This window comes from Anolis sagrei, chromosome 6 (genome assembly GCF_037176765.1).
Source record: "Anolis sagrei isolate rAnoSag1 chromosome 6, rAnoSag1.mat, whole genome shotgun sequence".
In the NCBI taxonomy this organism is placed as follows: Eukaryota; Metazoa; Chordata; class Lepidosauria; order Squamata; family Dactyloidae; genus Anolis; species Anolis sagrei.
Window position 1 is genome coordinate 77,808,323 of NC_090026.1, and position 25,519 is coordinate 77,833,841.

At 41.1% G+C, this 25,519-nt stretch overlaps 1 protein-coding gene across 2 annotated transcripts in view; it reads left to right on the forward strand.

Annotated features, from left to right (window-relative positions):
- Positions 1-9,984: 9,984 nt before the first annotated feature.
- Positions 9,985-25,519, forward strand: part of LIMD1 (LIM domain containing 1) — a 51,460-nt gene continuing 35,925 nt past the window's right edge. The window contains exons 1-2 of one of the 2 annotated variants that reach the window (XM_060781785.2): positions 9,985-10,131; positions 13,258-15,118. In XM_060781785.2, coding sequence (XP_060637768.2) covers positions 13,621-15,118 — 1,498 coding nt within the window. In that variant the 5' untranslated portion in view covers positions 9,985-10,131; positions 13,258-13,620. The remainder of the gene's footprint in view (positions 10,132-13,257; positions 15,119-25,519) is intronic. The other variant, XM_060781784.2, reaches the window with a different exon arrangement.

Here is a 25,519-nt window from a genome sequence, read left to right on the forward strand (position 1 = left end):
CCCTGAGGACTGCCTTATGTGCTTCCTTCTGGTCCAGTGGAGAATTCTGTTGCCTTGCCAGTGTTCAACTCTCAATCTAGTCAGCTTCTGTGGTATCCTAATCCTCACCAAATGAATATCCCTGTTAGTACCTGAGATATCATAGTTCTGAGATATCATACGGACGAGTGTAGTCCCCCCCCCATTCTACATTCGCCTCCTCCTCCTCTTCCTCCTCCTCTTCCTCCTCCTCGTTTTAATGGGAAACTTTGTAATTGTGGAAGTCTGAAATCTAGGTCTGAAATCTAAAAAAGGGGAGGGGGATGCAGCTACAATGAAAGTGATGTTGTTGTTTATTTGTTCATTCATTTCCGACTCTTCGTGACCTCATGGACCAAGCTCACGCTAGAGCTCCCTGTCGGCCATCACCACCCCCAGCTCCTTCAGAGTCAAGCTAGTCATTTCAATGATACCATCCATCCATCTTGCCCTTGGTCGGCCCCTCTTCCTTTTTACTTCCTTTCCCCCCAGCATCATTGTCTTCTCTAAGCTTTCCTGTCTTCTCATAATGTAGCCAAAGATCTTTGCCTGTACTATCCTTCCTTCCAGTGAGCAGTCAGACTTTATTTCCTGGAGTATGGACTGGCTTGATCTTCTTGTGGTCCAAGGCACTCTCAGAATTTTCCTCCAGCACCACAGTTCAAAAGCATCGATCTTCCTTCATTCAGCCCTCCTTATGATCCAGCTCTCACATCACAATGAAAGTGGTGATATATTAAAATTGTGTAATTCCTGAAGAATACATTTTTTAAAAAGATTACCATTAAAGTTTCATGCAAAGAGATTACTGGGGAGAAAAGGAGCATCAAGGCTCATTTCAAGACTACCCACAGAGTGTAGAAAAGAGGGGGGGGGGGGTCCTGCTTCTGATGAGGTCCCTGGTTTTGCCAGTTCCTTCATCTGAAATATAGCACAAAGCAGCTGGCATTTGTTGGCTATCTCTAATCCAAGTACTAACCAGGACTGACTTTGCTTAGCTTCTAAGATCAGACAAGATCTGGGACCTTTAGGGCAGGCCTGCACAACCTGTGGCCTTCCAAGTGTTCTGGACTTCAGCTCTCAGAATTCCTAATCGTTGGACAAGCTGACCACAACTTCTGGGAGTGGCAGTCCCAAACACCCGGAGGGTCACAGGTTTGGCAGGCCTGCTTTACGGTATAATAGCCTAACACAGATGCAGACTAGTATAGGGAATAGGAGGTTATAACTATCTTATTTGTTCCAGGCTGCAAAATATCCTGAGTTGACCCTGCTTTCAAAAATGCCTAGAGAGACAAATACTTTTGATTATCAGTGCTTCACAATTCAAGCAGTTTTTTTGCAGATTGCTTTCTCACATAGCCATGGCTTTATTATGATCTATTGTGGCCAATAACATTTTATAGATCCTCATGAATTTGTCTGATACTTTTCAAAATGAAACTGCCACTTAAGGCTCCAATCTGAGAAAATGCCATATATTTTTAATAAAATGGTATCACAAATATATGTACTTTACTCTTATTCTTTATAGTTACCACTCACATTGTGTAGTTAATTTCTGCTTCTATACTATTCTTGCATTGCAAGAGATTATATGTCAAGTAACATAGCACTGGGGATGACTGATTCTTGTGTGAAATGCCTTGCATTGTTGGGATTTTTTTACCGCCATTGAAATATGCAGGAATATTCATAAACTGCTTTAATCCAACAAATAATGTCTTCCAAAAATGACAAAAGTGGTTTTGAATGTGTTTAATCATAGCTGAAGGCTCCCAGGTAAACGTAAATTACTAAGTAACACATGTAAAATCGGAAGAAAAAACTCAAATATACTTATGCAATGGACTTAAAGGAGAATTGGATGAAAATGTTCCATAGGTGGTACTTGACTCCAGTAAAATTAAATTCTATGTATAAGAATGTTCCAAAACTCTGCTGGAAGTGTAATCAACATGAGGGAACTTTTTTTCATCTGTGGTGGAGTTGTACAGAATCTCAAAAATACTGGAAAAGAATACACGAAGAAATGCAAATAATATTTAATAAAAAATTCCCAAGAAAAGCAGAATATTACTTACTAGGTCTAATAGACTCTGATATAATATTGGACTCAAATGAGGATATTCTGTTTATGTACCTGACTACGGCCGCTAGAATTATTTTTGCCAAACTTTGGAAACAGAAAGAAATACCAGATGTACTCCAATGGATTACAAAAATAAATGAGATTAAGGACATGGACATGTTAACGTTTTTATTAAAGAAGAATTCAGGCAACATAATGAAGCAGACAAACTGGTCAATAATAGACAATTACATGGAAATAAGACATAAAGAAGATTAATGGGACAGAGGTTATTTGAATACAATAAAGAGGGATTTACACTCCCTATATACAGGTAGAAGAAGAGACTGATTAAAGCGCGAAGCAGTATTAGAAGGGAGTCCACTCCCCTATTTTTTTTTTAATTTATGCACACACCGGTGTACCTTTTGGGTGTTGTTTTTTTTTTTGTTTCCTTTTTTTTTTCTTTTTTTTTTCTTGTGATTTTTTGGATTTTTGGATTTTTTCTTTTTTATTTTAATGCTCTCTCCTTAGTTTTCCCACTTTCCTATCTTCTTATATTATTCTCACACTTTCACTGTAACCACATTCAACCTAATAAAATTCTTTCAAAAAAAAAAAAGAACTGAAGGTCCAGCAACATCAAGAGGTTGATGTGATTCTTATTTCTATACTATAGGACAAAGGGCAGCAAAACTGACAGATGGAGAAGTACAGACAGGGAGAGACATGGTGGGGACCTCACAATAGGCAATTCTGCTGTGTTCCAAAATGATAATAGTAATTGCATTTTTCCAGATCTTTAAAAAGTTATTATTTTTATTATACCACTCTGATGCCCCTGGATGAGGTTTAGAGTCCATAAAATAACTTTTCAAACTTCTACATTGTGTTGTGTTAAAGTCCAGGGGTTTGTATGTCTAAGTCTACCTCAACCTATTTAAATTACCAAGATTTTGCACACATTTCGTGATATCAGTATATGTCTTTCATCCTTTTCAACTAAAAGGTGACAACAATGTTCTGTATTTTCCAACGCAGTCCACCTCCCACCCGGATCCACAGCTGTTTCAATACATTGTGATGTTTTGGTGCTAAATTTGTGAATATGGTAATTACTACATAATGTTATCATGTATTGAATTCCTTTTTCTGTTGATTTGTTGTAAAACATGATGTTTTGGTGCTTAATTTGTAAAATCATAACGTAATTTGACGTTTAATAGGCTTTTTTCCTTAATCTCTCCTTATTATTCAACATTTTTGCTTATCCAATGTTCTGCCAGCCTGTTTCTGTTGGATAAGCGAGACCTTACTGTACTATCTTTCTCTTAGGATGGCACTCATAAAGTCTGATATTCTATGTGATAGTTATTCAGTATCGACTAAACTTCAATCCTTGAACATTAGTGAGAGATTCCCATCTTGCTGAATGTTTTTGGAAGACAATTAGATGATAGGATAAGTTGGGCAACAGAGGGTATATCCCATTTCTAATAAATATTTCATCTCTCTCTTGATAAAATCTACCGGCCATGTCTATGGATGTTAATGCTGCTACATGTTCTTCCTATGTCAATAAAAGTGATTAGTGTACAATGTGTAGGAGGTAAATTACGTTGAGAGATTCCTAGAGCTGTTTGCAGTCACCATCTTCATCTTAATCGGTGACACTAACTTCTCTACTCTCCTAATAGAGCAGAGCTATAGTCTACAGAGGCTATAGATTGGGGGAAGGGGACACCCAGCACACATATATTTAAATACGGTCTCTTACCCAATGCATTTTAATTTCATTGTGCTGACATCAAGCTCGTGTTTCATAGACACAGATTTCCAGGAAGCGCTAAATATCATCTTAGTTTTTAAGTAGAATCTTGTATCCTCTTCTGTTAATGTGCTTTCTCAACAAATCAGAGCATGATGAAACTAGCCGGTGTGTTTCTCCCCTTCCCTCCCTTATTTGCCTCTAGTTTCTCAGTGTGAGGGAAATACCCTGCTTCAAAGCCTGAGTCAGATCATTCATTGACGTGTTCTTAATAAAATCAATAACATTTGGCTTAACGGTAGCAATTACCTTCTGAAAGGAAATGTTACTGGGTAGAAAATAACAGATGGGAGAAAACACAAACAAGCATGTTTGCCCACAAGATACGATCGTAATTTCCTTACATACTGAATGATTCTGATTGTTCTTTATAAAGCAGATGTCTCCAAATGTTCCTGGAGCACATTCTTCATCATCCGTCACCACTGTTCATGTGGGCTGGGGATGGACAGAGGTGGAGCTCGACAACATCAAACACAGGTTCTCCATAGCTCTCAAAAAGCAATTTAATCTCTAAGTCAGTCCATGTGATATGTACAACACAATCATATGTGTAGATGTCAAAGTATATATGCATATTTGTTTGTTTGATCCACAAAGGCTCCTACATGGCTTGATCTGGACCAAACTTGGCACACAAGCCTTTCATTACTCAAAATATTTGGGCGTTTTGACTAAAATAATTCACCCCATTTGAGTTGGGCACCTTAAAATGAATAATTATATATTTATGCAGCACTCAGATGCAACCACAAGAGGGCAGTATATAGATAGAAGGGATTAGCTACTGGTCTTCAATTAAAGTTGCAACTGAACCCTCAGAAAAAAGTAGGAAATTATGCCCTCTGTTAAAGCAGACAAAACGATGTCCTGTAGAAATGGCCTAGCATAAGCATAAGGCCTATCGTGAGGCAAAAGCACTGATGTCGTAAACTCACCCAGTTTATCAGACACTCTGTCACAAACAGCAGAAATGAGTCAGCCTGCCAAAGTCTGCAGTTCAAAGCCAAGAAGCAAGATACAGGAGTTCGTGAAGTTCAAGCTGGGATGTCCACAAATTCAGTCCAAAATTAGAAGCACGAAAACCAAACAACAAACAGGGAAGTGTGAGCCAATGTCAAGACCCAAAGTCCAAGAAGCCAAAGTCAGAATTTCTTTGAAGTCACACTGAAAAAGCAACAGACACAGGTCTGAAGTCAGGAACAAACAGACTCAAGTCAAATAACAACATTGCCTACAACATGAGAATACCGGTGTTGATTAGATTTATAGCTCTGGGTTGAGATGTTAGTTGCTGTCTGAGTAATAAGCGGTTTTCAGATAACCTAGGAGGCCTAAAGAATCCCAACTGCTGTAACCAAGACTCTAAGGGTGTGGGTGTGTTTAACCCCTCTGATGCTTGCCAAGAGATGCTTGCTTCATCTTCATCTACTGGGGTTTGTACAGACTGCTGCGAAGTACTTGCTTCAGCTGATAGTTCATCTTCAGCAGTGGCTGAAGAAGGCATGACATACTGCTGGGAGCTGATGTCCTCTATGTGCTATTTTGCCACTTCTAGCAACTCTTCATCCTCACTACCTGAGCTTCCATAACAACAACAGGGACATCCCCAGATAAGGAAGTAAGGAATTTCATGAAGATTTATATTTTAAAAAGGGGAGGTGATGACAAAATGTTGTTTGTGGGTCTGCCTGTGCCCTCCTCTGAGTCCAAGATCAAACAAAAGACTGAAGGCCGAGCATGAGACCTAGCATGAGATAGAAAACCACTGTCCTGAAGTCTATGGCCAGGACTTCTTCACCAGTCATGTATTTTAAAAGGGGAGGTGATTACAAAAATAATTTGTTGCACTGCCTATGCCTTCCTCTGGAGCTGAGAGAGTGTGACTGCTTAGCCTCTAAGAAGGGTGTCTTGGGACCTTGTCTGTGCCCTCCCAGAGAGAAAGAGAGAGCGCGCGCCATCGTGGCGGCCGACCCTGGGCCTGTAGCCATGCCCGCCGGGCAACAACCATCCAATTCTGCATCTAGTGCTGCTTTCACCGGAAGGAGCATCCTTCTGTCAGCCGAGCCTTCCCGCCGTGGGCTGGTGCTAGTCACACTCTATCAGCCATATAGGAACAATTAGTATTTCTATTACATATCATTGCAGAATACCTAATCCAGGCAATGCCGGCTATATACATTAGTGTCTACATAAAAACAAGACCTAGCCCCCTTTCACACTATCCCAGGATCTTGTTTCAGGTTATCTGCTTATCCCGGAATATATGGCAATGGAGACTATGGGCCCTTCCAGATAGACCCTATCCCAGGATCTGATCCCAGGTTTTCTGTATTAATTGGATTATGTGAGTCCCCACTGCCAAATAATCTGGAATAAACAGAAAACTTGAGATCACATCCTGGGATATTGGGCCTGTCTGGAAGGGCCCTCATATAATCCAGTTCAAAGCAGATAACCTGGGATCACATCCTGGGATATAAGGACAGTGTAGAAGGGGCCATACTGAGTTCAGTGAGGTTCTTTCCACACAGCCAGATAACCCAGAATGTCAAGGCAGATAATCCACAATATCTGCTTTGGACTAGATTATCTGAGTCCACACTGCCATATAATCCAGTTCAATGTGGATTTTATACAGCTGTGGGGAAGGGGCTTGAGGCTCACTCCCAAGCAAGGAGTTCTAGGACTGGAGTATATTTGCTTAACATTTCATTATGTGTATCTCTTCATGCGCCCCCTCACTTTTAAATCATCTGTTGATTTATGGAGAACTCATGAGTTTCATTGGGTTTTCTTAGGCAAGAAATAATCAGAAGTGATTTTGCCAGTTCCTTCCTCCAACATACAGTTTATAGCAGCTGTTATTTGTTTGCAGACTCCCAACCAAGTACTAACCAAGGTTGACCCTGCTTAGCTTCCAAGATCAGACAGGATCTGGTGCTTTTTTGGTATTTCTCTAGATTATTTGCATTGGAGATAACATTGACAGAATATTTTCCCCTTCCCTCTCTTCTCTATTTCTCTAAGCTTGCATTGGATAGACCCCATCAGCTGTAGTTCCTTAGACATGGTTATATTGGTTTTCTATGGGTGAGCAGATGGTGACTGGTAAATGGTATATGTTCTGTATCTCAAAAGCTAGAGTTGATAAAGGAAAATAGGTGTAATTTTTGGAATCAGCAGGTGACATACTATATACTCAGAAACAGAGCTAACATTGGAGGAACCAAAATGAGTGTTGGCCAGTGTTGTCTTTATTGTGAGCCCCTGGTGGAGCAGTGGGTTAAACCCCTGTGCCGGCAGGACTGAAGACCAACAGGTCGCAGGTTCGAATCCAGGGAGAGGTGGATGAGCTCCCTCTATCAGCTCCAGCTCCTCATGCAGGGACATGAGAGAAGCCTCCCACAAGGATGATAAAAACATAAATTCATCTGGGCATCCCCTGGGCAACGTCCTTGCAGACGGCCAATTCTCTCACACCAGAAGCGACTTGCAGTTTCTCAAGTCGCTCCTGACACGACAAAAAAAACAACAACAAACCTTTATTGTACTGTATATCCAACTTTAATTTGGTGGACGGGACATTTGGTGAAAAACCCAGAATTGTAATGGATAATGCCGACTGCCCTGTCCCATCCTATACTTCTGTACTAATGCTGCTCCAAATACAAAGTTGCAGCATCCTAAGGCAGACCTGGCTGTCTGATCCAACACAATCTTAGGCCCCTTCTATACTGCCATATAATCTAGACTATCAAATAGATAGTCCACATTATCTACTTTGAACTGGATTATCTGAGTCTACATTGCCATATAATCCAGTTCAAAGCAGATAATCTGGATTTTATATGGCAGAGTAGAAAGGGACTAAGAGACCTTCCACACAGCCCTTTATTCCAGAATATCATGGCAGAAAATCCCACATTATCTGAGTGTGGATTCAGATAACCCAGTTCAAAGCAGATATTGTGGGATGTTCTGGATATTCTGGAATATAGGGCTGTGTGGAAGGGCCCTTAGTGAGACAAATCAATTCAACTTCCAACATGGATTAAATTCCAGATTACAATTCACATTTTTTTTCCTTTTAAATTTGACTCAAATTCCAACAGCAACAATTGTATTCAATTGTTTTTAGAGTGTTTAAGTTTTTTCTAAATGATAAAAACCACTTAACCTTTAAAAATATTATTCTAACCCTTTGGGTTGAAATGATTCCCCAGAGCAGAGGGGATTGGTTGAAATATTTCCAGCATGACCATAGAATCCCAGAAGGAGAGAGAGAGAGAGAAAATGACTCTCTTAAATATAAAGGGAGTACATTCTGATCCCTTTGTCTGGAGCTGTGTACTTGCCAAAATGTCATGCGCATGACATGGGAACATGTATAAATAAAATCACAAAGGAACATGAGAACAAGCTAACAGAATGCGATCACAGGTCATTCAGGTCAGTCACTCAGATTGCTACTCTATTTCAGATTTTGGCTTGCCTAAATAGGAGTCTGGTGTCTAGATCCAGTGAAGTCATGCTACCCCTTTATTCTGCCTCGATCAGACCACACCTGGAAGCACACTCTGTCCAATTCTGGCCACCGCAATTTAAGGGAGATGTTGCCAAGCTGGAATGTGTCCAGAGGAGGGTGACTAAAATGATGAAGGGTCAGGAGAACAAACCCTATGAGGAGTGGCTTAAAGAGCTGCACAATTGTTTAGCCCGCAGAAGAGAAGGCTGAGAGGAGACATGATGCTCATGTATAAATATGTAAGGGGAAGTCATAGGGAGGAGGGAGCAAGCTTGTTTTCTGCTGCCCTGGAGACTAGGGCCTTTTCCACGCAGCTGAATAAAATCCCACATTATCTGCTTTTAACTGCAATATATGGTAGTGTGGACTCAGATAACCCAGTTCAAAGCAGACAGTGTGGTGTTTTCTGCTTTGATAAGCTGGGTTTTATGGCTGTGTGGAAGGGCACTATGACATGGAACAATGCCTTTATATTTTGGGATATAGGGCTGTGTGGAGGGGCCCTGAGTCCATACTCGGATAATGTGGAATTTCCTGCCTTGATATTCTGGGATATAGGGCTGTGTGGAAGGGCCCTGAGTCCACACTTGAATAATGTGGGATTTCCTGCCTTGACATTCTGGGATATAGGGCTGTGTGGAAAGGCCCGAGTCCACACTCAGACAATGTGAGATTTCCTGCCTTGATATTCTGGGATATAGGGCTGTGCAGAAGGGCCCTGAGTCCACACTCAGATAATGTGGGATTTCCTGCCTCGATATTCTGGAATATAGGGCTGTGCGGAAGGACCCTGAGTCCACACTCAGATAATGTGGGATTTCCTGCCTTGATATTCTGGGATATAGGGCTGTGCGTCAGGACCCTGAGTCCACACTCGGATAATGTGGGATTTCCTGCCTTGATATTCTGGGATATAGGGCTGTGCGGAAGGGCCCTGAGTCCACAATCGGATAATGTGTGATTTCCTGCCTTGATATTCTGGGATATAGGGCTGTGCGGAAGGGCCCTGAGTCCACACTCAGATAATGTGGGATTTCCTTCCTTGATATTCTGGGATATAGGGCTGTGCGGAAGGGCCCTGAGTCCACACTCAGACAATATGGGATTTCCTGCCTTGATATTCTGGGATATAGGGCTGTGTGGAAAGGCCCTGATTCCACATTCAGATAATGTGGGATTTCCCACCTTGATATTTTGGGATATAGGCCTGTGTGGAAGGACCCTGAGTCCACACTCAGATAATGTGGGGTTCCCTGCCTTGATATTCTGGGATACAGGGCTGTGTGGAAGGGCCCTGAGTTATCTGAGTCCATACAGGGCCTGTCTGGAAGGGCCCATAGTGTTTCTAAGGGCTTTAGGCTGGAGACCCGGACTTCGAAACTGGTTTCACTGGAAACAGAAAGCCCTGAAGGCCCAAAGAGAGAAGAGGCAGCCCCGCCTCACAACAAGGCTCTTCTCTCTCTCTCTCTCTCTTGTACAAGCCAACTCAAGCGGGACCTGTTGGGGGACTCCTCCCTATTGGCCTCCCCCGCTCCTCCTCCTCCCCTGAAACTTAGAGAGGAAGGGAAGAGGAGGCGGCTTGCAGAGCGCAGTCGGGGCCCAGCGGAGGAGGAAGCCCACGGAGAGAGGAAGAAGGACAGTGAGTCAAAGGCTGAGCGTGGACTGGGGCTGGACGGCCAGAGAAAGGCGGGAGGAAACCTGGGCTATATAGGGCCTGTTTGGAAGGGCCCAGAGACTCCATTGTGGGGTTGAAAAGGCTTTTTTGGGTCTCTAGTTTGAAGTGGGGAAGCGACACAGGACGTGCGGATGGCCAAGTGTTCCCGAAGTTGAGGGAAAGTCTGGAGTTGGCGCGTTGGCGTTAACGCGCCAACTCCAGACTTTCCCTCAACTTCGGGAACTCTTGGCCATCCGCACGTCCTGTGTCGCTTCTCAAGCTACTCCTCATTTCCTCTCCTTTGGTGACTTTTTTCCTGTTTGCTTCTGACGTGGGCTCATCCTGAACCCAAGAGGTCACTTCCTTTGGCTCTCATTCCTTCACCCTAAACTCGAATTGAAAGACAAAGCAATTTATTAATCTCTATCTATCTATTTATCTATCTCCTCAGTGTCTCTTCTTCTGGAGTCCTTTTGGGCATTGATTGCATCGACTACTTCTAATCTCTTTGATATGGTTGTTATGGTTTTCTGTGAGAATATGTTCTGTATCTCAGGATCCGATCTCAGATTATCTGCTTTTGAACTGCATTATAGGAGTCCACACTGCCAGATAATCTGGGATAGAGGGCAGTGTAGATCCAGCCTCTGATAGAGGAGAACTATAGGCAGCCCAACTATACCCAGCTAAAGTTTGAGGCCCCTTCCACACAGCTGAATAAATTCCCGCATTATCTGCTTTGAACTGGAATATATGGCAGTGTGGACTCAGATCACCCAGGATATCAAGGCAAGCAATCCCACGTTGTCTGCTTTGAACTGGAATATATGGCAGTGTGGACTCAGATAATCCAGAGCTTTATAATCCGGCCATATAATCCAGAATATCAAGAAATCCTACATTATCTGCTTTGAACTGGAATATATGGCAGTGTGGACTCAGATAACCCAGAGCCTTTCCACACTGCCATATAACCCAGAATATCAAGACAAGAAATCCCATATTACCTGCTTTAAGGTAGAATATAATGGCAGTGTGGACTCAGATCACCCAGAGCCATTCCACACAGCCATATAATCCAGATTATCAAGGCGTGAAATCCCACATTATCTGCTTTGAACTGGAATAAATGGCAGTGTGGACTTGGATAACCCTAACAGAGCCTTTCCACACAGCCATATAACCCAGATTATCAAGGCAAGAAATCCCACATTATCTGCTTTGAACTAAAGTATATGGCAGTGTGGACTCAGATAACCCAGTTCAAAGCAAATATTGTGGGATTTTCTGCCTTGATATACTGGATTATATGATTGTGTGGAAGGACCCTGAGCCAACCAGAATGTGTGTGTGTTTTCCAGTGTTGTCTCTATTTCTCTGACTGCTCAACTGAAATCTGGCATTTCCTTTGCTTATGAATGTCTGCAATGAATGACAGGGGTATTTGTTTTCTATCATATGACAGGGGGTTTCTGTCTTACCTTAAGAATTACTTAGGCCCCTTCCACACCGCTGAATGCAATCCCACATATTTGGCTTTGAACTGGGATGTATGGCAGTGTGGACTCAGATAACCCAGTTCAAAGCAGATATTGTGGGATTTTCTGCCTTGGTATTTTGAGGGCCCTTCTAGAGAGGCCCTATATCCCAGGATCTGACCCCAGGTTTTCTGCTTTAAACTGGATTATATGAGTCTGCACTGCCAGATAATCTGGGATAAACAGAAAACCTGGGATCAGATCCTGTGAAATAGGGCCTGTCTGGAAGGGTCCTGGGTTATATGGCTGCGTGGGCCCTGAGTCTCATCTATACAAGTGGTCCCCAGTTATAAACATTCAAATAACAAGCGACTCATAGGAAGTGTAATTCAGGGTAATTCACCCCTGAAAAACTTATCAGGTTTTGGAAAAGGTGTCTCCATTGACGCTTTAGATTTTTTTTCCAAAATCTAATTCTCACTGGGACAGAAAGTGAGTTAAATTTCTGAACAGGAGCACAAGCAGCAAAACAAACCCAACAGGGGTGTTAACCCTTCCCTGTGCTATCATAGAAGCATAGAGTTGGAGGAGACCGCATGGGCCACCCAGTCCAACCCCCCTGCCAAGAAACAGGAATATTGCATTCAAAGCACCCCTGACAGATGACCATCCAGCCTCTGTTTAAAAGCTTCCAAAGAAGGAGCCTCCACCACACTCCGAGGCAGAGAGATCCACTGCTGAATGGCTCTCACAGACAAGAAGTTCTTCTTAATGTTCAGATGGAATCTATCCAAAGCTTGCACGCGCGTGCACACGCACACACATGGTTTGCTGTCTGTGCCCCTGTTCAGATAATTTCACCTCACTTTCTCTCCCTGTGGTAATTAGATTTTGAAAAAATTGCTTGTTATTTATATATTATATATACAGCTGGAATTAGGGCCCCCTGATGGCACAGCGGGTTAAACCATTGAGTTGCTGAACTTGCTGATCGAAAAGTTGGCAGTTCAAATCCAAGGAGCGGGTTGAACTCTCACTGTTAGGCCCAGCTTCTGCCAGCCTAGCAGTTTGAAAACATACAAATGTGAATACACCAATAGGTACTGTCTTAGCAGGAAGGTAACAGCACTCCATGCAGTCATGCTGGCCACATGACCTTGAAGGTGTCTATGGACAACGCCGGCTCTTTGGCTTAGAAATGGAGATGAGCACCACCCTGAGTCAGACTCGACTAGACTTAATGCCAGGAGAAACCTTTACCTTTTTTACAGCTGGAATTACACTTTAAAAATTTATCTGTTCTAACTTACATACAAACTCAACTTAAGTACAAACGTACAGAACCTATCTTGTTCATAACTTGGGGACCGCCTGTACTTTGAAATTATAGTCATCATACAAGCCAATGCTAGATCACATGTGATCTAGTCCCTCTGCATACAAACTGTTATGAGATGCAGTTGACCAAATAACTTTCAACACCAAATAGATAAGAAGTCATAAAACTCGAGAGTCATAAAACTATCTGATGCTACATTCTGAGCAGGAGTCTGTGGTTTTCACTTGACTGGCAAAGGGGTCCATAGCGAAAAAAAGTTAAGACTCTCAGCTCTAAAATGTTATGTACCTTCTTGAAGTGGTTTCCAACTTACGTAGAACTTTTTTTCATTCTCATTCCAGCATTTTCCTCACAGTAATGCCAGGGAGATCCGAAGAAGTGTTAGTGGTTACTCAGAATTTCTTCACCAACTGAAAGCGCTGCAAAGTTGGATCTTACCATTTTGGGAACAATACTGCCTATAGCAAGGATTTCTGAGAAAAGTTTGTTTTTATTTCTCCTTTTGGGATATCACACCCAGCATCACAATTTTTTCATAAAATATTAATTTTTGGGGGTTTTTTTTAAAAGGGGGACTACAAATATGGCATTCATTGTTGAATGGAAGTCTTGAGTTTAACCAAGACATTTGGCCACAGTACTTAAAACTGCGTTTCCTTACTTGTTTTTTTCTGGACTCTGTGTGTGGAAACAAGTGATTAAAAATGGATAAGTACGATGATCTAGGTCTGGAGGCAAGTAAATTTATAGAAGATCTTAATATGTATGAAGCTTCTAAAGATGGGCTCTTCCGAGTGGACAAAGCAGTTGGGAACAACCCAGAATTTGAAGAAACCCGTAGGGTGTTTGCTACAAAAATGGCCAAAATCCACCTCCAGAAACAGCGAGAGCAAGAGGAGCTGCTCAAGTCAGCTTCTGGGGGTCCAAGCAATGGGGCCAGCTTTAGTACTCAGCATCAGCTTCCTGGCCATTCTGTCACCAGAGGCCCTGGAGGAACAAATAAACTGCACTCAGGTGAAAATATTGCAAAGCCTCCACTGGCTACGTCATCAACAGTGTGCTCAGGCCATCATATTTCCTTCCCAAACCAGCCCCAAGGTTATGCTGAAGGAGAGCGGCCAAAACTGTACTCAGAAGGCAACAGAGGCAGCAGTGACTATGGATACAGTGAAGGCCTTAGTGCTCCAGAAGTTTCCAGAGGACACGGTTATCAAAAGTCAGGGCAGGTGAATCTGTGTAGTTCTAAGACATCTTTTCCCTCACTTTCTCATGAAGAACCTAATAATAGTGAAAATCAGACAGGTAGTCAAAGTTGGGGAAGAGACACTGGTAAGTTTTCTAACATGAAGTCTGGTATCGGCTCCCATTTATGGTCAAGCACCAACCACGAGGAATCATTGCAGAAGCATCCTGCAAAACCTCAAGCAGATCTTCATCCATACCAACAGTCACGCAATGCTTTCAGGTCTCCAGAGAGTGGGTATGGTAGTCAGGAAAGCGGAGGTGAAGGTCCTGGGCTTGGTCAAAGTTATGACCACAACCCAAGTAACCAGAGATCATCTTCTTTCTCCCACACTGTTGGTCCTTTGTCCTCCACAGTTGGGGTTGGTGATGGAGTGCCTGCAGGATATTTACAGCAGAGGTCGTCCTCATTCTCTGCTCCATCAGGGCACCCTTCTCAGTCTGTCTTGAATCGGTCTGATAATTTTCATGCAAACTGTGGTACTGACGTGTGGACTTCTGGTGTTTCAAATAAAAGTCCTGGTGACAATCAGTCAAGAAGTAAGGATAACATTCAAGCTTCAATTTCTGGTTCACTTCCTACTCCGCTACCTCCATGTGTAGACTATCAGCAAACAAACACTCACCCAAAGCCTAGCAGTCATTTTGTAGTTCATGGTCAAAATCACAGGCTTAATTCCGCTGTGTCTGGCATGAATCCGGAGCAAAATTCTATTAGTGTAACATCTCATGGACCAATGATTTCCGATGTTCCAAAATCTCCTTTTAAAGAGGGCATTGGCACTCTTCAGCATGACTCTGGTCACCAGGAAAGCTCCACTTCTGCAAAAATAAAACTACCCTGTCAGACACTCCTTCCACAGCAAGAACAAGGACCATCCACTGCAGAATTAAAATTAGAAGCTCTTACCCAGCGTCTGGAGCAGGAGATGGATTCTTGTCCAAAGGCTGACTACTTTGGTAGGTGTATATCTGTAACATTTTGCAATGCATTACTTTTTTAAATAATAGGTTCGGTGGTAAATTGCATAGTATTTGCACCTAGAGACATATTTTCTTGGCTGCTTTTCCCCATTGTCACTAATCACGGGAACAGCTCATACTTTTAAAATTAAATTTTCCAGAAGCTACAATTTTAATATAATAACTTCAGTAGAAAATGATAAGCTAGAGAAAAATGAATCAAAGGCATGTTTTTAAAAGCAAGTTGATATGTCAATTTTAATGCCTCACAGGCTACAAGCTACCACATACTTTTTATGCTGTGTGCCAATTTTGGGAATAAGTGGCATTTTCCAATAGTCTGGTGGGAGTATTTGGGTTGGGTTTTTTTTTTCATTTATCAAAAAAGCATAAGACAGGCTTATCTGTATCCAAAAAATTGCAAGTGTATCTGTCTTGCTTAACTAAATAATATTAAGGGCAGTGTTATCAAGTTACAATAAGATATATGGTAGTGAATGGGAGAAATGTATCCTGCCTTTAAGGTTATAATGTGCTTAGACAAATAAGTCGGCTGAAGCACAGTACTGAATTTATGTCCGCCCTAGAGAAATAATTGGAAAAGTGGCTTTCAGTAATGGATTGGCAACTGATTTGTGATGCTGGGTGAAAGATGGAAGGGCTGAGCTCTCTAATAGTAAGGATATCCCCTTCTCACATCTTTCTTGTCACAACTAGCAATGGAGTTTGGCACACAAAGGGAGCATCTATCTCAGAAATTTGTGTTTCCTCTTGGAGAAATCTGAAACATATTTGGGGAAGGGAGGGGGGAGGACAATCAGCTGGGGATAATTCTAAGGCACTCATTTAAATTGCAAAACTCTTGCCTTTCTTCTCCATTGTGCCACTTCTTTATTAGTTGTGCCTTGGAGTGCTCAGACTACCACTTGTTGAACCCATGCAATTTCACGTTGTGCAGCTGCATATGGGTTATCTGTTATTTCTTTTAGATAGAAATCAAGGCACTTCAAGAGTTCAGTATCTTTGGAGTCTGGTAATTTGGATATATTCTTGTAGATGTTTCAGGAAGCCCCATGCAGATTGGTCCCAGTATCATTTAGATTTGTATCTTCTGCTTCACAAAATAAGATAGGGGTTTTTATAGCGCCTAAGCTGAAACAATTATATATTAATTAGAATAGGTTACAGATTCGCAGGAACAGTAGACTTTCTCTTACTGCTGTTGAAAACAGAGAGGTTTTGGCTTTCAGCAGAGGTGGGCAGCTGCAGTGAGACTGGGAGCCCAGATTCATATACCATTTAGGTACATCCAGTTAGAAAAAATGGGGTTGGAAGGGTCTTGGGGTTGGCATGAGCCTTAAGTAAGTGCCAAAAACAATGGTGCCATGCTTACCCTATTTCTGGGACTAATACTACCAAGATATTTATTTATCATTTCAGAAGTGAACTGAGGGTACAGTTGTAATGTATTTAAAAACACAAACAAAGTTAAAAACTTGGCATTATGCGCAATATTCTTTGACCAGTAGCTGGCCAGTTGGAGTGCCTCTGGCGTTGCTAGAAGAAGGTCCTCCATGGTGCATGTGGCAGGGCTCGGACTGCTTTGTAATAGGTGGTCTGTGGTTTTCTCTTCTCCACACTCACATGCTGCCACTTTTGGACTCTTGCTTGCTGAGGTGTTCCTGCAAGTATCTCTGTAGAACTTAGAAAGCTATTTCTTTATTTAAGGCATTGGTGTGCTAGGGATGGGCCAGAGATGTGAAACACTATCTTCTAAAAATACAGATATGTATATGTGCCTTCAAGTCACTTATTGATCCAGGGCGACCCTATGAATTTAACAGATTTGGCAAGGATTCTCAGAGTGATTTTACCAGTGCTTTCCTCTAAAATATAGTCCGCAACACTTGGTATTTATTGATAGTCTCCCTCCAAATACTTACAAGAGCTGACCCAGCTTAGCTTCCTAAATCAAATGCATTGTAGTGTCTATAAGATATTTAGATGACATAAGAAGTACAAGACACCACAGAAATAGATGTAGATCAGTATAGTTTCATTCTTGTTATGCAGCACAATGACACCATGTTGTTACATGTTATGTTAGGGGGGCTAAAAACTTGGTGTAGAATTTCTGTTACTAACAGTAGTCTTGTCTCTGTAAAAACATGTGATTCTGCACTATAATTAGCATAAAGCTTTAAAAATTAATCTCAAAATGTAAGGATAGCTTTGATAAATCAGACCTAGATTCTTTTTCTTTAGAATTCTAACTTCCTAAATAACTCTTGATGCCCTAAGGCCAGTTCATGAAGGCAGAGACAAAATTGTGCATAGTATTCCATACAAGAAACCGAGAAAATCAGAGGTTAAATAGCATTTTGTCAGTGTTCCTGAAACAGTATCCTCAGGTTGTGGAAGGTAGCTTAGCAGGATATGTGTGTGCATGTGCAGTTCTGGCCATATGGTGTCTGCTGTTTAGTGAAAAATCTTCAGAAGCTGATGAGGATGATGGTCCTCCCTTGCCTCTATGACAGTGGTTCTCAACCTGTGGGTCCCCAGATGTTTTGGCCTTCAAGTCCCAGAAATCCGAACAGCTGGTAAACTGTCTGGGATTTCTGGAAGTGATAGGCCAAAATACCTGGGGACCCACAGGTTGGGAACCACTGCTTTTGCATGTGATTTTCAGTGACTGTGCTTGAGATTTAAACTGGGAGATTTTTTCCTCATAGATCATCTTTCCAACTGAGGTACAGCATTTACTTTTTTTTTTTGAGAAAGGACAATAGTCTTTATTATTTTAAGACAACTGACCAGATGATATGTGATATTTAGAAGGCTTGTGAATTCCATATGTGTAATTATTATTGAAATGAAGTTGAAAGTAGGATTTGTTGCATAGATGGGGATCATATAAGTGCTGAGTCCCAAAAGGTCTATCCAGCATTGCCAAAACTGACGGTTGCTAAAAATTACAGTCCAGCAACTTGTAGAAGTCTATGAAGTTTTTGTTCTACTGCACTGTAATAAGTAACGGGAAACAGTTTAATATTATGAATTCTTCCATATAGTTGTTTAGCTTAAGATACAAATCTGCATCTCTCAGCATGGGTGATGGGTTCTGCATGCACTTTAATATGTCCCTAGTGTTTGTGGCTACAATTGGTAGCGCCTCAGGCATGGGGCTTTCCTTTGCTCCAGCTCTAGACTACCAAATTTGGGCTGAAGCTTGGGTGTTTGGGGATTGTCTTTAGGGATTAAGCAGGAGGATCTGGAAGCAAATTGCATTTGAAATTATTATGATTATTTTCAAGGAGAGACTATATGCATTGTATGCTGTGCAATGGAAGCTTGATGTGTACCAGAAGAAATGCTGTGTCTCAACTTGCAAAGTCAATTTTAACATTTGCCTTTCTTTAAATAGTCAGCATGGGCAAGAAGTGCACTTTGATCTTCTTGAGAGCATGTAATAAAGCACAATAGTAATTTTGGTAACAGAAGGTCTAGACAGTGGGTGTGTGGGATTATTTTAATTAATGTCCTTGTGAGAAAGGGGAAAGATGAGACTACTTAGATCCCAGTGGAATCCAGTGCTATCCCTCTCCTTCAGCAACAAGGAGGACGTAGGGCCAGTGAAACTGATTTGAGAAGTCAGGAAAGAAGTGCCTTAAAATATAAGAGTAAGAACACAGCTGACTCCCGAACATGATGTTTTGGTGTCCAGGACTACTTTCAGATTTCCAAAAAGGAATCAGTATGAGAAAAATCCCTGTGGAATTGAAATACCCTTGGTATATACAGTATGTACTTTCCCACAAAAGTCTAAGAGCTGGAAGGAATGCATTATCTTGTTCATGATTCCTTTCTGTAAAAATAGTAATAACAACTGCAGATTTTCTTTCCAGCAGAATGCTTCCTATGTGTATTCTTTTAGTTCTGGAATTCTAAAAGCACTGCTTGGGAGGAAAATGCTTGCTGTAGAATTCAGATGACATCAAATACCTTGGGAAACCTGGTGGTGTAGGAAATGGCCAAAGAAATCCCTTTTGTGCTCCTTTCTCTTTCTTTAATCTCTCCATTGTTACCTGGATGTAAGTGATGGAGCTGACTTTGAAAAGATTGAGGGCATGTAGTTTATTCAGTGCTGTGGCTTGTACTATTTCTGAAGCATTTCAAGAAGCAGACCCATTCTGTTCGAAGTGCATGTTTGTGCTTGGGCCTTCAAGTTTCCTATTGACTGAGAACAACCCCATTAATTTCATAGGGTTTTGTTAGGGAAAGAATACTCAGAGGTGGTCTTGCCAGTTCCTTCATCTGAAATGTAGCCTATAGGATCTGATGTTCATTGGTGGCCTCCCATATAAGTACTAACCAGGGCTGATCCTTTTTAGCTTCCAAGACCGGACAGGATCTGATGCCTTAAGGAAATCTAGGCCCTACTTTTGCTAAAATCCTACATCCACTTACAAGAATAAACCTCATTGAACTCAGTAGTCATTTGTTCTCAGTAGACTCCACTGTAAGTCTTCTGGATTTTTTTCCTTTACAGACTTTTAAAAGGATATAGTGAGGCAGATATCATACAGCAGCTTGGCTTTAAACATCCGCCTCTGTTTCTGTGGCTGTAAGCATAACTGCTGCCTGTTAGTTGTGATCACCAGGAAATGGAAACTTGAGTGGTTTGAGAGACATAGCTGTCATGATTTTTAGCTGGTATAAAGGTGTTTTTAAAGATCACAAATTTAAGTTAGTAATTGTATATCTTTCCAGTGCTTCTAAGTAGTTCTTGTGTTGTTTATTCGGAACCAGGTGTATAAAAGAGGAAGGAGCTTTCTTTGTTAAAAAAAAACACCCCAATGTCTTGTAAAAATGTTTCAAAAGTGTCATGTGTGCGATTTAAAGAATTTCTTTTGACATTTAGCATAACACTTACATACTAACCCAAGCATAACATACACACTTGAGACTTATCTTTCCCTATATGGTAGGGCAGAAGGCTTGAAGTGCCAAACAACTCAAGATTTTTGCTGGATTAACCACATTTGTCTACGTTGTGATGTGGGCTTCTTTGTTTTATGGAGGGCTGATTATGTAGTATTGCAAGAAAGATGACAAGGAGGATTTTTGCAATTGAGTTTCCATATTTGTGATAATACTTTATTTCCAATAAAATGTTTTAAATCTATCAATTTATCTATCTGTCTATCTATCTATCTGCTTCATATATATAAAAACACTTTATTGGAAATAAAGTATTATCACATATATGGAGAGCCCGGTGGTGCAGCGGATTAACTCCATGCAGTCATGTCAGTCACATGACCTAGGAGACATCTATGGACAATGCCTGCTCTTTGGCTTAGAAATGGAGATGAGCACCACCTCCAGTCTGACTCGACTCGACTTAATGTCAAGAGGAAACCTTTACCATTACATATGTTTCACTGATGTAGAGATTAACGGTCTCCAGCACAGCCACCGTGGCAGAACACCCCTCCAAATCTAGCAGTAGATGAGCATAGAGCATGTTCTAAAACAGTGGTTTTCAACCTGGGCCCCCCAGATGTTTTTGACCTTCAACTCCCGGAAATCCTAACAGCTGGTAAACTGGCTGGGATTTCTGGGAGTTGTAGGCCTAAAACATCGGTGGACCCCAGGTTGAGAACCACTGATCTAAAACGATAATAAGCAAAGGTGGGAATTGTGTCTAGATGTTGTTGCCCTCCCAGTATTTCATCCTGTAGACCAGGGGTCCTCAAACTAAGGCCCGGGGGCCGGATACGGCCCTCCAGTGTCATTTACCCGGCCCTCGCTCAGGGTCAACCAAAGTCTGAAACAACTTGAAACAAAAACAACAACAACAATTTTATCTCATCAACCAAAAGCAGGCCCACACTTCCCGTTGAAATACTAATAAGTTTATATTTGTTAAAATTGTTCTTCATTTTAATTATTGTATTGTTTTTAAGTGGAGTTGTTTTGCACTACACATAAGATATGTACAGTGTGTATATGAATTCATTCATGTTTTATTCAAATTATAATCCGGCCCTCCAACAGTTTGAGGGACCGTGACCTGGCCCTCTGTTTAAAAAGTTTGAGGACCCCTGCTGTAGACTGTGGTGGCTGGGGCTGCTAGGAATTACAGTCCAAAATTATGTGAAGGGCCCACAATTCTCACCTAAAGTATAATATATGTATATTGACTCTGCCCCCTCTTCTTTGACTTAAAAGAAAGCTCAGAAACAATACTCTTTTGGATGACAACTCCCAGAATACCCTAGCCAGCAGAATTGATTGCTGTGTTGATTGATAGATTTTAAGATCTATTCAAAAAAACAAGCTTTCTAAACTCTGCTCTAAAGAATTGTTTTTTAAGGCAGATCAAGGAAATTAAGAACATTGTGTGGCTTTATACTATGATTTGGGTTTTTCTAAACACTAGAAAGCAAGAGAAAATAGACACCAGCAATTGTGCATGTTTTGAGTTGTTTCATGGAAGAAACTAGTTGTCAGTAAAGCTTTAATGAACAGGTTACCATAAATGTCATTGAAATATATAAAACTTGTCATATATTTAGGATGAATAATTTTTCATTCATTCATTCATTAACAAAAGTTGGTCATTGTGCTTTTGCAAGTCTGAACACTTCTGAAACCCAGGAGGCCAAAATAAAAGAGGTTTTGGCATGTTGTGAATTTGTGGGAGTAACTAACATTTAGATTTATTTCAGAAGATTAGGTTTCATTACTGATAGGCCTAAAGTTTGTGATTCATGGGCCCATGGGGTATGACTTTTTCCGGTGACAACATGTTCTTGTGATTTATGGTGAAGAAACCCATGTTCGATAAGAGCCAAGGCATGGCTTACAAGTCCCACTGTGCTCCAAAGCTTCCCTTGTTAAGCAACCAAGATGCAGTTCAGGCATTTGCTTTCCACATGACGTCGACAGGAACAGAGACATCTTTGTGCAGGAACACATAACCCTAGTTTGAGAAACCAGAGTTAATGTTATTTTCTTGCCCCTGCTTCTTTCTTGAAATATTGTTGCCATTCTATTAAGGCTGTGAAATGTTCAGATTTATTAGGATTAATCCATCACACAAACGGGGTGTTTATATTGCTGAGATTTCATATCGGTAGTGTCCAGTTTATTTTTAGTTTAGAAAGTCTAGGAAGGGTACATTCCTCATGAGAACAAGGTATCGCCTGTGGATGATGAGGAATACATGCCAGGAATAGCTAAAAAGAGGCCATTGTGAATTCTGTACCAGTGACAATAATGGAGGGGAAGGGGGAGTATATCTAGCATAAATAGATATGCTAGGTATTCTTGCAGATGGCCAATTCGCTCACACCAGAAATGACTTGCAGTTTCTCCAGTCATTCCTGACACAAAGAAAATCTAGCATAAATACTTTGGAAATATAAAGATACCTGTTGTTTTGTGAAAAATGAAGTACTGCATTACATTTTTAAATTTCCCAACACTGGCCAGTGACTATAATATAATTTACGTAGTCATTTCAAAGACTAAGTAAAAAAAATTTGGTCATGTCAGGAGTGACTCCTGATGTGAGAGAATTGGCCGTCTGCTAGGACGTTGCCCAGGGGACGCCTGGATGATTTGATGTTTTTATCATCCTTGTGGGAGGCTTCTCTCATGTCCCCGCATGAGGAGCTGGAGCTGATAGAGGGAGCTCATTCGCCTCTCCCTGGATTCGAACCTACGACCTGTCGGTCTTCAGTCCTGCCGGCACAGGGGTTTAATCCATTGCGCCACCGGGGTCTCCACTAAGTAAATTAGTGTTCTGATTTTGTTCTTTGAATTTTCTCCATGGATTTTTGCCTTATATGATGCTTGTTGAGTTTTGTTTTTTAGCGATGCCCTTGGATTTTTGTGTGGGTGACTTTAAAAATGAAATCAAGGAAAAAGAGGACTCATTGTAGTATTCTTCAGGGTGATACAATTTACACTGTTGTGTTACACGCCGATATGCCATGCCAACATTCTTTTGGCACTCAGTCATTTTTCACAGAGATACTCTGATTTTGTGAGTCAATGAGGAAGCGATGTTCTGACTCATGCTTGAAAGATGAGGTAGCATTACAATTGTTGAGGTCTCATCTGTGCTAGAGATGCCTCTGTTTGAATGGATTACAGCTGGAAAAGTGGCCAGGGAGACAGCTAGGTAGTAGATCAGATTGGACAGCTTGTCTAATGTTTTGAGCCATGTTGGAAAAATATACCTCAACCAAGAATATAAACATGCTCCTTGTCATTGCCTAAATATAATGTTATTTGTGTTACTGCTTCGTTGGACACAGTGAATGTCGAGGTATAATTTGGAAGCAGAACACATATTTCTGAAGTTTACTGCAAATGTGAGTTGAGTACACATCAGCCTGTAAACATCTTAATATGACTTTCAGATATGGAAAAATATTTTCAACCATAGCATTTTTAGGATTCTGGTTGATTGCACAGCTTCTGGAAAGCACATTTGATTTTGATAGTTTCCTTTAGCTATATGACATAAATTTACCTGTCCACATGTACTAGCCTTAGCATCTAAGTAAAGATATAATGGGTACTTGGTATCCACTGGGGATTAGTTCAGTCATTGCTATTAAAATCTGTGGATGCTCAAGTTGTTTTATATACAGTGGCATAGTAAAATGGTAGCCTTTATACAAAATGGTGAAATCAAGATTTACCTTTTGTATTTTAAATAAGTATTTTCAAGACATAGATGGTTGAATTTGTGGGTTCAGAATCCTTGAGTATGGAGGGCAAAATGTAGAAGTAGTATAGGCTAGAAATTTAACACTCTTCTAACAATGACCTTATTGAAAATGAGCAATCATCAATGCGGGATAGAATGGTTAGTTGGATCAGGGATACTGTAATTGACTAGAGTAGCCTTCCCCAACTTGATAATCTCACAATATTTTGAACTACAGTTTCCTGGATCATTAATGCTGCTGGTGGCAAGTGACAGGAATTGCAATCTGAAAGATCTGGAGAGGATCTGGTTAGAAAGCCTGGATGGAATCTATATGAGAGACAGTCCTGGAGTTAAAACATCTGATTTACAAATTACTCATAGTTAAGAACGAGGGTGAGAAAACAAGGAGAGCAATCTACCCCTCAGAAGCGAAATTCACCCCTGAAAGAGTTATCATGGGGAAAAGGTGTCTCCACTGAAGCTTTATCAATCCTTGTTTCCACAAGAGACCAAACTTGTCAAAATTCAGGGGGTTTTTTTTGTTGTGTCAGGAGCAACTTGAGAAACTGCAAGTCGCCTCTGGTGTGAGAGAATTGGCCTCTGCAAGGATGTTGCCCAGGGGACGCCCGGATGATTTGATGTTTTTATCATCCTTGTGGGAGGCTTCTCTCATGTCCCCGCATGAGGAGTTGATAGAGGGAGCTCATCCGCCTCTCCCTGGATTCGAACCTGCGACCTGTCGGTCTTCAGTCCTGCCGGCACAGGGGTTTAACCCACTGTGCCACTGGGGCTCCAAAATTCAGTTGTTATAATGGCAGAAAGTGAAGTAAAATCTTTTGAACAGGGTCACAGACAGCAAACCAAGTAACACTTAAGAATGTACCTATTCCGAGTTACATACAAATTTAACTTAAGAACAGACCTACAGAACCTATATTGTTTGTAACTTGGGGACTGCCTGTATATTCTTGGAGTACAAATGAAGTACCTTGGAGTACAAATGAAGTACCTTTCACTAGTACCCAGCCTTTTCCTATAGTTCAGGAAGTGGGCAGCCAGCAAAACCTGCCCACTTCTCCTTATACAAATTGATCATCTTTGAGGCACTCAAGCAGTTTATCTTGGAGCCTGTTTGTGTTTGCAGGTAATGCAAGTATGTAAAACTTCTGGAAATGTTTAAGTATTTGGAGGAGAAAACCATTATATTACTGCTTTAGCAACATAAAATGTTCCATTATTAACTTAGTGAGTTGGCATGCAAAATTGGACTGTTAGGGATGCTTATGAATTTTAAAATATAGAAACCTTAATTTTGTAGAAACAAAATTATAAATAGATCCTGTATTTAAAGAGGAGCTGCAACTTGTCACATTCTGTGCTGCCTAAGTACTTGTATTTAACTTTACACTATCAAGCCAAAATATTGTAATAAACAAACTAAAAGTATATTGTTTCTCATCTTAAGGCATAGGCTAGTACGATATTTGGATGGAAAGTTTTACTCAACATTTAAAACACCAAATGCAAAGATTGCTCTTCTTATAAAGGTGTCAGTACTCACTAGGTGCGGAAATGAGTCTCAGATATTCATGTCAGCTTTCTTTCAGCCTGGGTTTCTGTTACTGGAAGTGAGTAAAAACTTTTTCTGAAAAATAATTTTACTAATT